At 35.8% G+C, this 14,217-nt stretch overlaps 1 protein-coding gene across 1 annotated transcript in view; it reads right to left on the reverse strand.

Annotated features, from left to right (window-relative positions):
- fig4a (FIG4 phosphoinositide 5-phosphatase a) overlaps positions 1–14,217 on the reverse strand; it is an 86,960-nt gene that overhangs the window by 40,701 nt on the left and 32,042 nt on the right. The window contains exons 11-16 of the mRNA XM_017723833.2: positions 13,541–13,638; positions 9,402–9,535; positions 8,611–8,727; positions 7,440–7,485; positions 7,140–7,288; positions 6,240–6,406 (exon numbers count right to left, since the gene is read on the reverse strand). Coding sequence (XP_017579322.1) covers positions 6,240–6,406; positions 7,140–7,288; positions 7,440–7,485; positions 8,611–8,727; positions 9,402–9,535; positions 13,541–13,638 — 711 coding nt within the window. The remainder of the gene's footprint in view (positions 1–6,239; positions 6,407–7,139; positions 7,289–7,439; positions 7,486–8,610; positions 8,728–9,401; positions 9,536–13,540; positions 13,639–14,217) is intronic.

Genomic DNA, 14,217 nt, shown 5'->3' on the forward strand with positions numbered 1-14,217 from the left:
AATGGCAACAGGACTTTGAAGGGCGGTAGAGCAGTAACACGTGTCTGGATCTGCCACAGTGGATATGGATGACAGTTTATCATTCAAGCCGTCTCTCTTGCTCTCTCTCCCCCTCTCTCTCATATCTGTAGAGCCACGTGCAGTACTAACTGCTGCAGCCTATAATTAAGAGTTAAATGAGGGGGTCTGGGAGCACATTACTCTCTCTCCCTCTTTCTGTCTTTCTCTGAAATCCCTATAGGCAAGTCTGGCATCTTATTTATTGAAGAAAGCTGAAATTTGTATTAACACTAAAGCCGCTAACACATGTGCACACACACAGTCTAAGCAAGAACAACAAACACACGCACACGCCCACAAATTAACTTTGGACATGAATGTGTGGTGATACAATTGAATAGACGAAGAAGAGGAGCACAAATGCACAGATGAGACCTTATCCAAGCCATGTGATCCTGGATATCCATGAGAAAAGAAATATTAGGAAAATAGTAATGAAAATGCAAGATTTATCAGACTACTTTGGGGCTGCTCTGTTGTGCATTGTTGATAAAACTATTTTGAATGACACTGAAGTGATACGATATAGATCATTCCACCAAACTGGTTCCAAGTCAGATTTCAAAACAAATTTAGAATTTTATTTATCATTATTTTATTAAAAAATATGATGGAATATTCCATTTTGTCACTACCAAAACAATTATATCACTACAGAAAACCTTACCAAATTTTGCAGTAATGACTGTTGCAATGGTCACAATTTAGCAGATTTTAAGCACAACTCAAAAATGTAACATAAAATCATCCATTAAAAGTGACCATTCTCAAAGTTGCAGCATTTGTGAAGTTCTTTTAATACAAATTAAACACAATAAATCTAAATCTTTTAAGAAATCAAGAACATCTTTAAAAAGTATTATTCTCACAAGTTCAAATTTAAGGGTTAGGCTTTGGGAAAATCACCTCCCAATAGTCAAAAAAGCTCTTGTAGGTGTAATGTGTAGATGTCTCAATACCTTTGTCCATATGGTGCACCTTACAGTATTTATTATTAGCTTATTACTACCTCAATTAATGCCTTAGGTTTAAACAGTTCAGACCACAGTTTGAACTGATAGATTGGTCTCTATAAATTACTATATATAGCAGAGACCAGGACTCGAGTGAGTGACTCAGACTTGAGTTGCACTTGGATAGCATGCTGACCTGACTTGACTCAGACTCACGCTCGAATCTGACTTGCCTTGACTTTAGACTTTCGATCTGTGAAATTTCAGCAAAAGAAAAACAACTTTGATGCAGGAAACCTTAAGCATTCAGTTTTACTATGCTCATGCGCACTATTGGGGTTTGAACACTGCATTAAGAACACTGTAGTGAATTTACATTATGACCTGGATAACTGTAGTCACCGCCGCAATGAAAAATACTTTTTTTGTTTGTTGGTTTCTTTTCTCGTTGGCACTGTCAGTTTCTGTTTTGTTTAATAATTGAATGATCTGTTATAAATGCCAACATACCATTATAATCTTCAACATATCAATCTTATCCTTTTGGAAAATGCAAAGTGTCAAAACGTGCATATAATCTCAGAGCGACAAAGTTCAACCTACTCGGGGCCTTGAGCTATGTGTGACAAAAGCTCCCCTGAGTCCCCATAACCAGGACCTGGAGGCACAAATTAGGAAAGATAAACATCTGCAATTACTGTAATGTTGTTCTCCTCATAATAAAGTCAAACAGGTGCAGCTAATAACAAGACTGAAATTCTCTACTAAAGACTTAAGACCCATCCCCTGAGAATATGATAAATAGACAAATATAGGATATTACTATTAATCTACACTGTGTATCTTACAAGTAGCGTATAATGATACAGAGGATAGCATGTTTAGGTGATACAAGACGAGGACAAGAGCCTCTGAAATTGTATAAATATGTCCGATAGCTTTGTATTCAAGCTAACCAAAATGAAATACAAAGAGAGAGAGAGAGAGAAATTAAAATGAAATCATGAAATTAAAAGCCCAGAGCATATGCTTGGAGGAAAGATGAAATGAGAGGAACTGCATAGCCAATGTGTACTACCTGTGCCCCTTGTATGTTTTACCTGAATCATCACATTGAATGAGCTACAGACAAACTGCCCTAACCAGTGGCACAACATGCTTTTGTTGCAAAGAGGGACCCACCCAATCTGTTTTTCGCTAATAATTTATTTTAAATTATTGTTTTTAATAGTAAATAAAACACTGCTAAAAACAGCTAACAGATGTGTATACTCATACCCCCCCCCAAAATAGAGAACAGTCCATTTTAAGAGAAAACGGGGAAGTGCGATATAATACTATATTAATAAAAATAAGTTGAAATTCAAAAGACTTACATAAAATACTTGTATACATGTATTTGAAATTACTTGCAGTACAAATATGACACATCCATAAGCTTTTATATATATAGATAAAAAAAACGGACAGATATGAGTTGTACCCCCTTGTAAATGTCCACGTATGGGTAAAGATAGTCTGCTATAGAAATGTAAGCTACTGGAATCAAAAGCAAAGGCATCAAATGTGTTGCACTTAGCACAGTGCTTTTAGTTTAACATTAAAGCTCTTTTTCACTGGAAACCTATTTTTTTGGCAGCCATTTGCTTGTTACCATCCTCCGTACAAAAACAGCTCCACTCTATCACATAATTACAGAGAATGAAAAGGACTAAAAGTGGTAGATCATTCTTCTAAGCGCCAACATTAAACCTCAAGGAGAAAGCAACTGCCTATTAAGCTTTGTTCAGGGAAGATATTTCCATTTCTTCTTAATGTTTCTGACTTTTCTGCAAACTCAAATACTTGCTAATTTTAACAATTATTGGACCTTTTAATGTGGCTAGATTTAGATAGCTAGTGGGCTCCTTAAAAGGTCCTAGATTACGAAGACTGCACATAAATAGATATGAATAAGCTGAGTCACAAGAGAATATGGCAACACTGTGTCTTCCATTTATGAGGAGAAAAGTGAAGTGGGATGGCGGGAAAAAGGCTGAATTAGCAGACAAGCACAGCTAGAAAAAGTAACAGGGGTAAAGTAGGAGAAGATGTCCAGGTTACAGTGACAGAAGACAGGCCAAGTAGCCTGGGAGGTTCAATCAGCTCTTCTGCTGTTATATTTTTTTTTTCTTCATAAACAGAATGATAAACTTTTTTTTTTCTCATTGAACAGGCCTTCGCAAATAATGTTGCAGCTTGAAGGACCTGCATCAAGTCATGCCTTTTCCTCTGGTTGAATAAAATAAGTAAAGCTGTCTAACAGGTTTTATCAAAGGTTGATCTCAGCAGGACTAACATCACTGAGGGAGCTCCAGGTGCAAAATACAGAAATGTAATATACTCTGGAATGATTACTTCTCAGACTTACAGACACTGCAGATTCGTAATGGATTTAAAAAAGATCTTACTGTGAGATCAGTTAAATTGCAGTGCCTCCTAAATGGATAAAATTAATGATACTGTATTAAACCAAGTCTCACTTGCCTTTGACTCAACAGCTTTAATCAAAACACACAGCTACACAGCATAAGTGTTACTGGAGACCACTCATGAAAAACACCATAGAGGTCAAATTTAATATGGTAGTATTAATAAAATGACAATTTTGGTGTGATGAACTTGCTTAAATTCTGCCCCGAAAGCAGAATCAGTCATATCAGCTACACTACACGGCCAAAAGCATCTGGACAGCCTTCTTAATTGTCGAGTTTGGGGTTTACAGTCACACATGCTATCTTGCAGGGCTTTCAGCCCTGGTCAACTGTAAGTGCTATCATTGCGAAATATTGTGAACTCCATATTAATGTCCATGGTTTTGGAATGCAATGTCTATCAAGCTCATATCTGTGTGATGGTCAGGTGTCCACATATTTTGGTGTCCATATATTCTGTAGCCACTATTTACATATCACAGAACCATTCTATTAGTTCCTAGTAATGTCACTTCATACTTTCGTAGAATAGGTACTAATTTTTCACATAAGATGTGCTAATTATGCCCAGTATCCTCAAAGACAGAAGATTTAATCTCTGAGTATGGAAAGTACTTATGAATGAAGAAAAAAATTCCCATCTTCTGAGGATAATTCCATATAATTCCATATCCACCTTCGTATTCATATATGTGTCTGTACAACTACTTTCTGAGACTTTTAGAGTATATTTATTTACGCACAAGCAGCGTTTCTAGCATCCAAATCTTACACACAGGGATAATATTATAAAGGTCAGTTGTAGGGACTTTGAGGCGAAACGGCAATAATTGTACTCATCTCAGCTCTGCCCTTGAGACTGCATTTCTCTCATATTCTTCTGCTATCATCATCTCATTAAATGGAACAAATGAGTCACTGAAAGGGGGAAGGGGACATTTTCAACACCCAGTCTACTAATTATTGCTAGAAAACAAATGTTTGCAGCAGTCCTTCCTTCCAAAAATGAGGTATGAAATAACAAAAGAGATTTGCTTCAAAGCTCCAATTCTCCACAGAAAAGCACAGGAAGACAGATATGACTTTGTATCTTTGGAAACTGTACAGTGAAGACTCTTATTGCTTTCTTGATTGGGCTCGAGGGCAGAGCTAGTTTTAATATGAAGTTTTAGAAGAGCATCCAAGAGCTGGGTTACCATGGACGACAGACATTGGTTTGTTGCCATGGGAAACTAGCAGGATGCACAATAACCACAAGAGGCCGCAGTAAAGGGCCAATCACGTTAGGCAGAATATTACCCACTAATGATTTAGTAAGTTCAGTAAAATGGGGCACAATTATAGCCTCAATTGTGTCATGTAGCCAAGGCTGAGAATTCAGTTTCATGCTTCACCGATCCAGATATGTATATACTAAATGTTGAGTTATGACACTGCATAGATTTACAACAGATTTAGGGCTGTGGCAGATTTTGGGGTTCTATAAAGACCCAACTGGAACATTTAATGCCATGAACACACTTGCAAGAAAATATATAGGATAAAGCTGCAAGTCTGCTTGCATCAATTAAGTCTATAAATATTTACTATCAATTATTTTGACAAGGTAATTGTTATTTTAGGTCTACCAGAGCATATTGGAGTTAAAAATAAATAATGATGACTTCCAGCATACATAATTCATACATAATCATTCATTTTTAGGGGATCAAAAGTAAATGAACAAACTAAGATTATCATAAATTGGCATTTTTATTTCTTGAATTCTTTGCTTTTACCTGAGAATGGAGCCCACAGACAACACCAGACAATGAGTTCCTTTACTAATGCTCTGCCACGCAATTACAGTAGGTGTCTTCAGTTCCTGCTTGTTTTGGCTTCAGTAGGCGAAATGCATGATTGACCATATTGAAGTCAGGTGACTGACTTGTCCATTGCAGAGCATTCTATTTCTTTACCTTAAAAATCTTAAATTGCTTACACAGTAATTTTTGGCTCAGTCTCAATCTGTACTGTGAAGCGCAGACCATTTATCTTCTTACTTAAGTAAAATAATAAGGGAATAACAAGCCTTGCCTGGGAACAGCTTTTTAACCAACTGCATAATTACTTTTGAGCCTCAGAAAAAAAGCCTGAAAGTATAAAATTGGTTTTAATTCTTTTACCCCACCGTTTACCCCCATTAAGAAATAAATACACCCCTAGCTAAAATAACAACTTTGTCGACATCCACATTTTAAAGGGTTTAACTGTATTTACAGTATGCATTTCTATTAAATCTCCACAATAACCACAATGAATAACACAAACCAATATGAATAATTAATAAGGATGAAAAATGAGAATGAAAAGCAAGTAACTGATTACTCTTGCCACTCTCTCCCTAAAACTCTAGAACCCTCATTTGGTTCACTGATATGTTTTGATGTATTTTCACAATAGGCAGTGCTTACTTGGTAAAAGGGAAAAATGTCACATGCTTGACATTCTAATTTATATACTGCATAGCTTCTAAATCATACACAGTGTGTCATTTTTCCCATTAACGCACAAAGGCTTGCTGTGTTGTATATAATGATTTTGTAATGCAGGAAAGCAGAACTTGCTTTAGCAGTATTACATCATCAGCCTTATGGCATCATTTTAAGATTATTTCAAACTAAATTATTACAGATACAGAACTAGAAGTAGGTGAATGTTTGCATATGAATAGACAACAGTAGACATAATTTAGTGAGTTACTGTGTGGTACCTGAGAAGGCATTGCTGTAGTAACGAGAAAGTGTCTGCATGATATCTTTGGAGTGTTGTGTCCATGGGGCTATCTTGCGGTATGTTTTCACTCTGTGAACCAGCTGAGAGCCTCCATATTGCAGAGACAATGTGTCCCCATGATCCTCATACAGCTCCTCAAACAACCTGCGCACAGTTTAAAAACAAAAATCTATGAAAAATTCAGGTTACTCCACCTCTGAACAATCTGGTGCTCCCCACAGAACTTTTATTACACACTTCTAATCATTTTTGGTGTCTTATATGTAACTAATTAAATTCTATAAACTAGACACGAAAAAGTATTTAAAATGTTTTATTTAAGTGTTTTTGGAATAAATTATTCATCAATTTTTGCTGTAGCTTATCAGCACTTTTGAAATACAAAGCATTCTGCATTTTTTTTTTTTTTACTATAACTTAATTCTTAGTATTATACATCTTCAATTTAGAGGTGTTTTAGAATAACTTCATAGCTTTCTAGATATTATCTGAAACTTATTCAATTCCACAGAACTATCATATAAGAAACATATTACATGTTTATTTCCAACATGTGAGTTGTAAACAATTTTCCGGTCAAAAAGATAATTATTCATTTTCTGGCCTTTAAATGACCTCAATTATTAATTCATTTATTGAATAACATTTCATTGTTTCATGTTTTGTATTTACTTCTTCTCACCTTCAATGCATTACTTTTACAATTAAGTGTTGTATTTACTCAAAACCAACCTAAGTAATGTTTACTTGATATTTTGTGTAATCTGTTGCCTTAATTTTGAGTAAATATAAGGTGTTCTTTTTTTTATGTGTACACAGCTCGTCTTCAAATTTGACCATAAGAAAAACGAATTAGGTTTAAGATTTTAGATTGTACCTGACACAGTCTGTGTCAAACTGTAGTTTTGGCTTATCAATCATCCCGAGAGCATAAAGCTGATATGCCAGGGCACATTTGCCCACCATAAATTGAGCAGTGTTTGTGCGGTCAAGGCAGTCCACACAATTAGTCCTTAAAACTCCAGTCTGCAAAAGGAAACACAAAACACTCAATGGGGAGAAATACAGTGTAAATACTTCAAGCCCACCACTGTTAATAAAATGAAGACATGTTGATGTACATGCCTACACATATTTACAATAAGGAGAGGTTACATGTACTCTTTCAGAAGCTTACCTGTAGTCTGCCATGAGCAACCACCAGTCCTCCTAAATCACCCCATCTACACACAGAGGGTAGAATAAGTTTTTTCCAATCATTTGCACTTCTTTCATTTTTGTTCTTTTAAGCTCATTGTTTCTTTATGGGAACAGAAACGCAAGAGACAAAGGCTTCTTTTGCACGTGCCCTTTCATCAGTTTCCCAAAATACTCCTGATGCGCACAAAAGAACCATATGGGAAATGCAAACTAACAGAAAAAAAAAAAAAAAAAAAAAACAAAAAGGCTAACACTGCTGCATTGACTAGAGGTGTGTAAAACTAGGAATGGGCAAAATGAAAATATGGTTATTGTGATAAATTGTCAAAATATGTCCAAGTATATCATGGGTATCATCGTACTTGTAGAACACTAAACCAACCTGGAAACAACAACTACAAAAACAAACACAACAACAACAAGAACCACAAATACTACTACTACATTGCACAACTAATAATTGGATGTCAGTCCATTATGCTATTATCTTATTTTATTAATTTATATTATCAATTGATTTTCATTCTCTTCCTTCTTAAATTGTTTGCAGATTTTTGCAAATGTTGAACACAAAAAATGTACTTCCAGCTTTTCATAGCCTTTTTTTTTTTTTTTTTTTTTTAAATGTGGCACACTTTTTGTTGGTGCATTCTGTTTATTTCAACACTGACTTTTGCTAAACTAAATATCAAGCTACATATCATCTATCATGAAAATGTCTTCAAATATCATTGCACATTTTTGCCATATCACCCACCCTTACATGGAACTAATCCACAGTTTAAACAACTAAACAGGCCAATATCATTCAGACTGCTTTCCTTTACTATCCTTGTCCTGGGAATGATAATTTCATGCAAGGCAAAAGCCAAGAGCTCTCTTTTATTTGTCATTCTCTTTCATTCATTTCTTTCAAAGCTCTTTGAGACCTGTGGCCTTGCTGCTGTGGAGCACTCTATGCATTCACAAGAAAGGCCGTGTGCCCAGCTGCCACAGTGAGGAAAAAAGGAGGCACTATCGATTGATAAATAAACAAACACTATTCTTTCTTTTACTTTACATCACCTGCAATTTGATTAAAACTTCACCAACCCCACGTTCCAGAAAAACAAGATGTCTGTTAAGGTGTACAGTGTATGCGTGCTCACCTTTCATCTGGCCGTAACGTGTGACAGTGGAAATCGGATCGGTTGATGTAGAATCCAGTCCGCTTCACTACATTCTCAGCAATCATCCCTAACCGGTCCAACACGTTACAGAGTTTACTGTATAAGAAGAGGTGAATGTTGCATATTACTGACACTGTTTGGGAGAATTAGTACAAATTAATGTGTTACATTAATGCGATATATATATTTTTTTTGCTGTAACAAATCAGGTTAACATATTACAGTTCACATTCTTGCAATCACATTACAGTTACTGGCTTGATAAGAATCCTGTTACTTGGGTTAGATCATTCTACTGAACTGGTTTAAGTCAGAGTTCAAAACACATTTTGGCTTGGACCCTATACCTTAAATATGTTTATTTTATTAAAACAAATGACTGAACACTCCATTTTGTCACTACTAAAACATGACACTGCCAAAATTTTCCTGTACTGTTTTGTTAGTGAAAATTTTAGATAATTTTGAGCAGAACTCAAAAATGCTAGCCAGTATGACTAAACAAAAAAACACAGCTTTGAACAGTTTCACATTTTCAACACACAAAAACAAAGATTTTGGCCTGTATGCAGTTACTCCTACTCTGGTTTTCTTGTTACTTTATTTCTCATTCCTTTCTTTCAAACATAAGGTCCACTAAAGAGGCTAGTATGGATTATGTTTTTTGCATTATGTTGTTCCCAAAATAAATAAATAAATACATAAATAAACGCATTCTTTCGGATCTGAATGCATGTTCATGAGATCCAAATAGAGTCATGTACACACACCTCTTAGTGTAACGAGCCATGTCCCAGGCGATGTAGTCAATGCAGTGCTCAGGAGACAGAAACTGATTGAGGTTGATGATGGCTCGGTAGAGCTCCTCACTCAGGATCTTCTCATGTTTCCTCTTCTCTCGTTTCTGTTTAAATAAAAGTATTAAGTATAGGCATAGGACTGTCTTGATTACTGCATAAATAATACTTGGCTTTCACTGCTTAGTTTTTAGTTCACAATTTGAATAACAATCATGCTCTCTGGAGGTCTTTATAAATCTATGTTTAGCAGATTCTCATAAAGGGGGGAGCTACAAGCAGGTATGTCAATGTTGTGTGCATTATTGAAAAAGACGAACCCATACCAGCAAGATCTTATGAATACACGCATGTTTGTAGTTTCAAATTTCATGTTCATTAAGTAATATTAAATATTTGATGTTATGGATTACATATATATCATGAAAGGATTTTGTTAAGCTAGGTCTAGCCTGAATAGCTTGGCAGACAGTTAACAGGCTAACTGACTACTTCAATATTTTAAGTTAGGCTTTACTGACACACTGTTAAACTGAAATATACAAGGTAAAGAAATATGCCACCTGTCTGTCTGTTACAAGCTCCAGATGCTTCAAATATTCATGCTTAAGCAGAGCTGTAGGAGAAGTAAACGCTATGAATGAAAATACCCAAATAGTGATTTATTTAACTACTGGCACCTCATATGGTTGACAGAGTACTACAGTACCCATGGACATTCTTAGTTTTGATCTGCTGATATTACCTCTTTATGTCCATATGGCAGAAGGGAAAACAGCTGTGTAGTGCAGCAGAAGCAAATCTATTTCAAACTCACAAAACATGAGTCATATTTGATGGTCCCTTCTAGCTCATTCCCTCTGTGCTTGATGTGACTCGCAGTTAGCAGTTGTTGTAAAATGCCAAGCTTCCCTCAAAGATCTTTTTGCAGCTTTCCAGCTGCTAGCCTTACAAGCTGACCTGTGGAGATCCACGTGAGTCCTCCTGCACTTACACAGCTAGCATTCAAGGCTAGCACACGTGCTGTCAGACTGCTAAATCACTCTTTGCATTCTGTTTGAAGCTAGCTGTGCCTCCTGCAGTAGCCCACAACTCCTCACCAAGCTACCCTTGCCTTCACATTCATGCTTTATTAAAAAGGTGGCTCTGATGATCACCAGTGCTCCACAGATATCAAAACACTGATTTAAAACATGCAAACAAATGTTCACACACACACAACATCACAATGGATTTACTATCTTAATGGGAGTTTATAATTAATCACACATTCTAGCAAATTTAGTTGCTTCAAAGCCACATGAAACTAAATTTCATTAGAGCCGCACAATGTACAGCATGCTTTAGCACTTTTGAAACTCAGCCACAACATCTACAAGTGGCTCACCTTAACAAGTGCAATGAAACAGCCAAACAAAATGGCAACAATGCATCATGTGATCATGTTGAACAGCACTATATTGAAGGGCTGATTTGACCAGATCAGCAGACAAGAAAATAAAACAGAACATGTGTATCTGAAAATGAGAGCCTTCTGAATGACCTGTTAAATATTTTTTAGTTTTTTTTTTTTCAGCTACCTAAGCTATGAAAACAACAAACAAAAAAAAGTGAATATTTCTTTGTTTGTCTGCTTTTATCTTGATATAGCATATATACATATCTCCACTCCTGTTCTTTAGCTCCACTCCTGATGGTCCCTAAGTTTACAAAGAGCTCAGATACCTTTGATACCTAAAGGATGAAAAATAATTACAAAGACATGCAATCACAATGCATAACCTTCAAAACATCACTGTTAACAGTGAAGTGCAAAACAAGATTTTTTTCAAAATTAAAAGGGAATCAGGGATTCACTGGGGAGAAACATAGTCACTGAGGAGAAACATAGCCACTGGTCACCACAAACTAAGAAATGAAACACTAGCAGCTACTTACATCAGAACTGCAAGCACATTTATGTGCATTGACTCAGCATCTTTTTCTACAATGGCTACAAAGTTTATTTTTATATAGGCACACAAGAATTAGATTTTAAAAATGCACAGATTTTAAAAATGTATTTATTTTGTTTAGTTATTACTCCCTCACACACTTAAAACACAATACTGAGTGTGAAAGCAATCCTAAAGTTTATAGAAGATAGAAGAGTTCTTGAGCTTTAGCCTTATGGTTAATATATTTGAGTTCAATCCCAGTTTGTGCCTGCAATGATATGGCATCTTTCTGGCACTTCATGCATGAGGTCATTTGATCTGCTATGTCATTGACATTTTAACTATCTGTATATCGTGGAAAATCACAATAATGATAAAAAAATACAACTTAATCATACAGCCCTAATAGCTAACTGAGATGAAGACCAGTCTACTCTTGCCTGACTGGTTAAACCCAAAGCAGTGGTTGGCTTGCATGAAGTAGACATCTGCGAAACATTCTCAATGCTCTGTAAACCACCATTAAAAAACAGCTTTTTATTTAAATGAATATGACATGGTGCAGCTTAGCTTCAAATAGATATAGTTTAAAGATAAAACACAAGAACATGTATAATAGAGTGATCTAACTAGTAAAATAAACTATGATCAATGAAAAAGGAGGAGGAAAAAAAGTCTAAAACCTTCACAGTGCGCACAGAGTTTGTAAACATGACCATTTTGTCAACCACAAACAAAAACCTCATAACCCTGACTAAGACATGTCTAGCCATGTGCTTCTGTGTAAATTAAGTATCTATTACTGTGCACAAGACTAAGAACATTATTTAAAATCATTTATCTTGGCAATAAGTGTTTTTTGCTTATAAAACTACAATATATAATTAAAATGCAAATAAACAAATAGAGCGAAAAGTAAAGTAGCAAGATGTTGTGAACTAGCTTAAAGAACAAATGTTTGGCTGCAGATTTCTCCTCAATGCCCCAACCATCATATACATTTCGCTGCTGTCAGAAGAAAACCTTTTATCTCTATTTTTGTCATTAGTTTTTGACTGTGAATTTCCCCGCTGTGGCACTAATAAAGGATTATCTTACAAGAGGTCATCCTGACTTAATGTGAAAATGCCTCTTGCCCTTTACATTATGTATAAATTTCATGAAGAATGGACCAACAGAAACGATGCAAAATGAAAAGGAAAAAAGTCTGTTTCCACTGAATTACATTAAAAGTAAAGCGTTGTTTTTTCTATTTCTATTATAGATTTTCCATTTTGGAGATACAAGGTTTTCTTCTGACAACAGCAATTTGTTAAATTCAATAAGCAGCACACTTAATGTAACATAATGAGGTACTGATTAGACAAGGTACTGGATGATAGCAACAAATAATATTGGGCTGCTACAAAAAGGAGTTTGGAAACAGTTAAACAGACACTGACACTTAAAATTGCTTCTGATCATATAAATGTTGTCATTTTTCTAACTCTGAGAAATCGCCCCCTGAGACATCGCTGTTTAAATCAAATTTTCTCAGGTGACTAAAACTTTTGCACAGTACATACAGAAATACACCTGCATACACTCACACTTGCTCACATACACGTTGGAAGGATCACATGCTCCATCTCCTGCCTTTGCCACAAGCCTTTGTGTTCTATGTCCCCCCCACCCCGCCCCCCTATGTTTTAGTCATGCAGACAGTCAGAGGTAAAAGAAGACTGACCAAAAGGGAGTACTCAACAGCAGCACATGGCCAGCTTGTGAATGCTCGTGTGAGTGCTTGTGTGTGTTGACAGCAGTGATTATCCCTCTGTTCTCTCCATCTCGTGGGTTTCAACGTGAGATACCACAAATTCAGACTGCAGTTTCACACCGAAGTGTGAATATCTGTGTGCCTGGAAGGCTGATCCCATAAACAAATGTGTGTCTGTCCAGCAGCACCTGTCTCAATTATACTCACTCTACAGCATCTACAGCAGTTACACCAGTGGGGGATAATCAATTCCATATTATGTAAGCCATCAATAAAAAAATCTTTAACCATTTTTGATTGAAAAACTTTCTTCAGCTTCATGTAGCTCACATAAAAGAAAGAACAAAGCACATGCAAACAGGTATGAACACAAGCATATAAAGAAGCAGGTTTAAAACAAACAAAAAAGGTTTGCCCACCTTTACAAGGTTGAGGATTATAATTGGAGAGCCAAACCGCTGCAGCATCTGGTCAAAGTGAAGTGCAGCAACATGCGCATATGGGTCAGCCTGGTCCACTGAAACAGAAAAAGTGGGAAGCGTGAAAGAACAGAGGAAAATAATAGATTTTTACCAATTTCACAATTCCACAAGCCTGCAGCATTTCAGATCATGGAACAAATAATTCTCACAAAGAGAATACTGGGACCACACTTGAAAATGTTAACATGGGTAAAACTCTTTTTTTGTATATATGAATAATGATTCCTGATTGAAAAATCATTACTATAACAATTCGAACTAATTAATAGGTAATCTAATTACTAAATAGTTAATAACTCAATTTAATTCCTATTCAAATGACCAAATTCAAGTTTTTTTTTCTTCACAATCTGTATACTGTTGAGTTTTGCAATGTTATCTTATTACTGCAATACAAAGTCAGCCATTGAGGTTGTTTTTTTTTTTACTTACTTGTGTCACACAAAATTTCCCTGTTTTGTTTCACATCCTTAGAGTTTACAAAGAAAAACAAATCAAGGAAACATATACAACAAAAGCAGCTACACAAACCTGAAGAACAATCACAGAAATCAATTTGAATATCGTTGTACCATATAATGCTTCAGTCGATCTACTAAATTTTATGAATTTTT

Source organism: Pygocentrus nattereri, chromosome 4 (assembly GCF_015220715.1).
Source record: "Pygocentrus nattereri isolate fPygNat1 chromosome 4, fPygNat1.pri, whole genome shotgun sequence".
Taxonomy (NCBI): domain Eukaryota; kingdom Metazoa; phylum Chordata; class Actinopteri; order Characiformes; family Serrasalmidae; genus Pygocentrus; species Pygocentrus nattereri.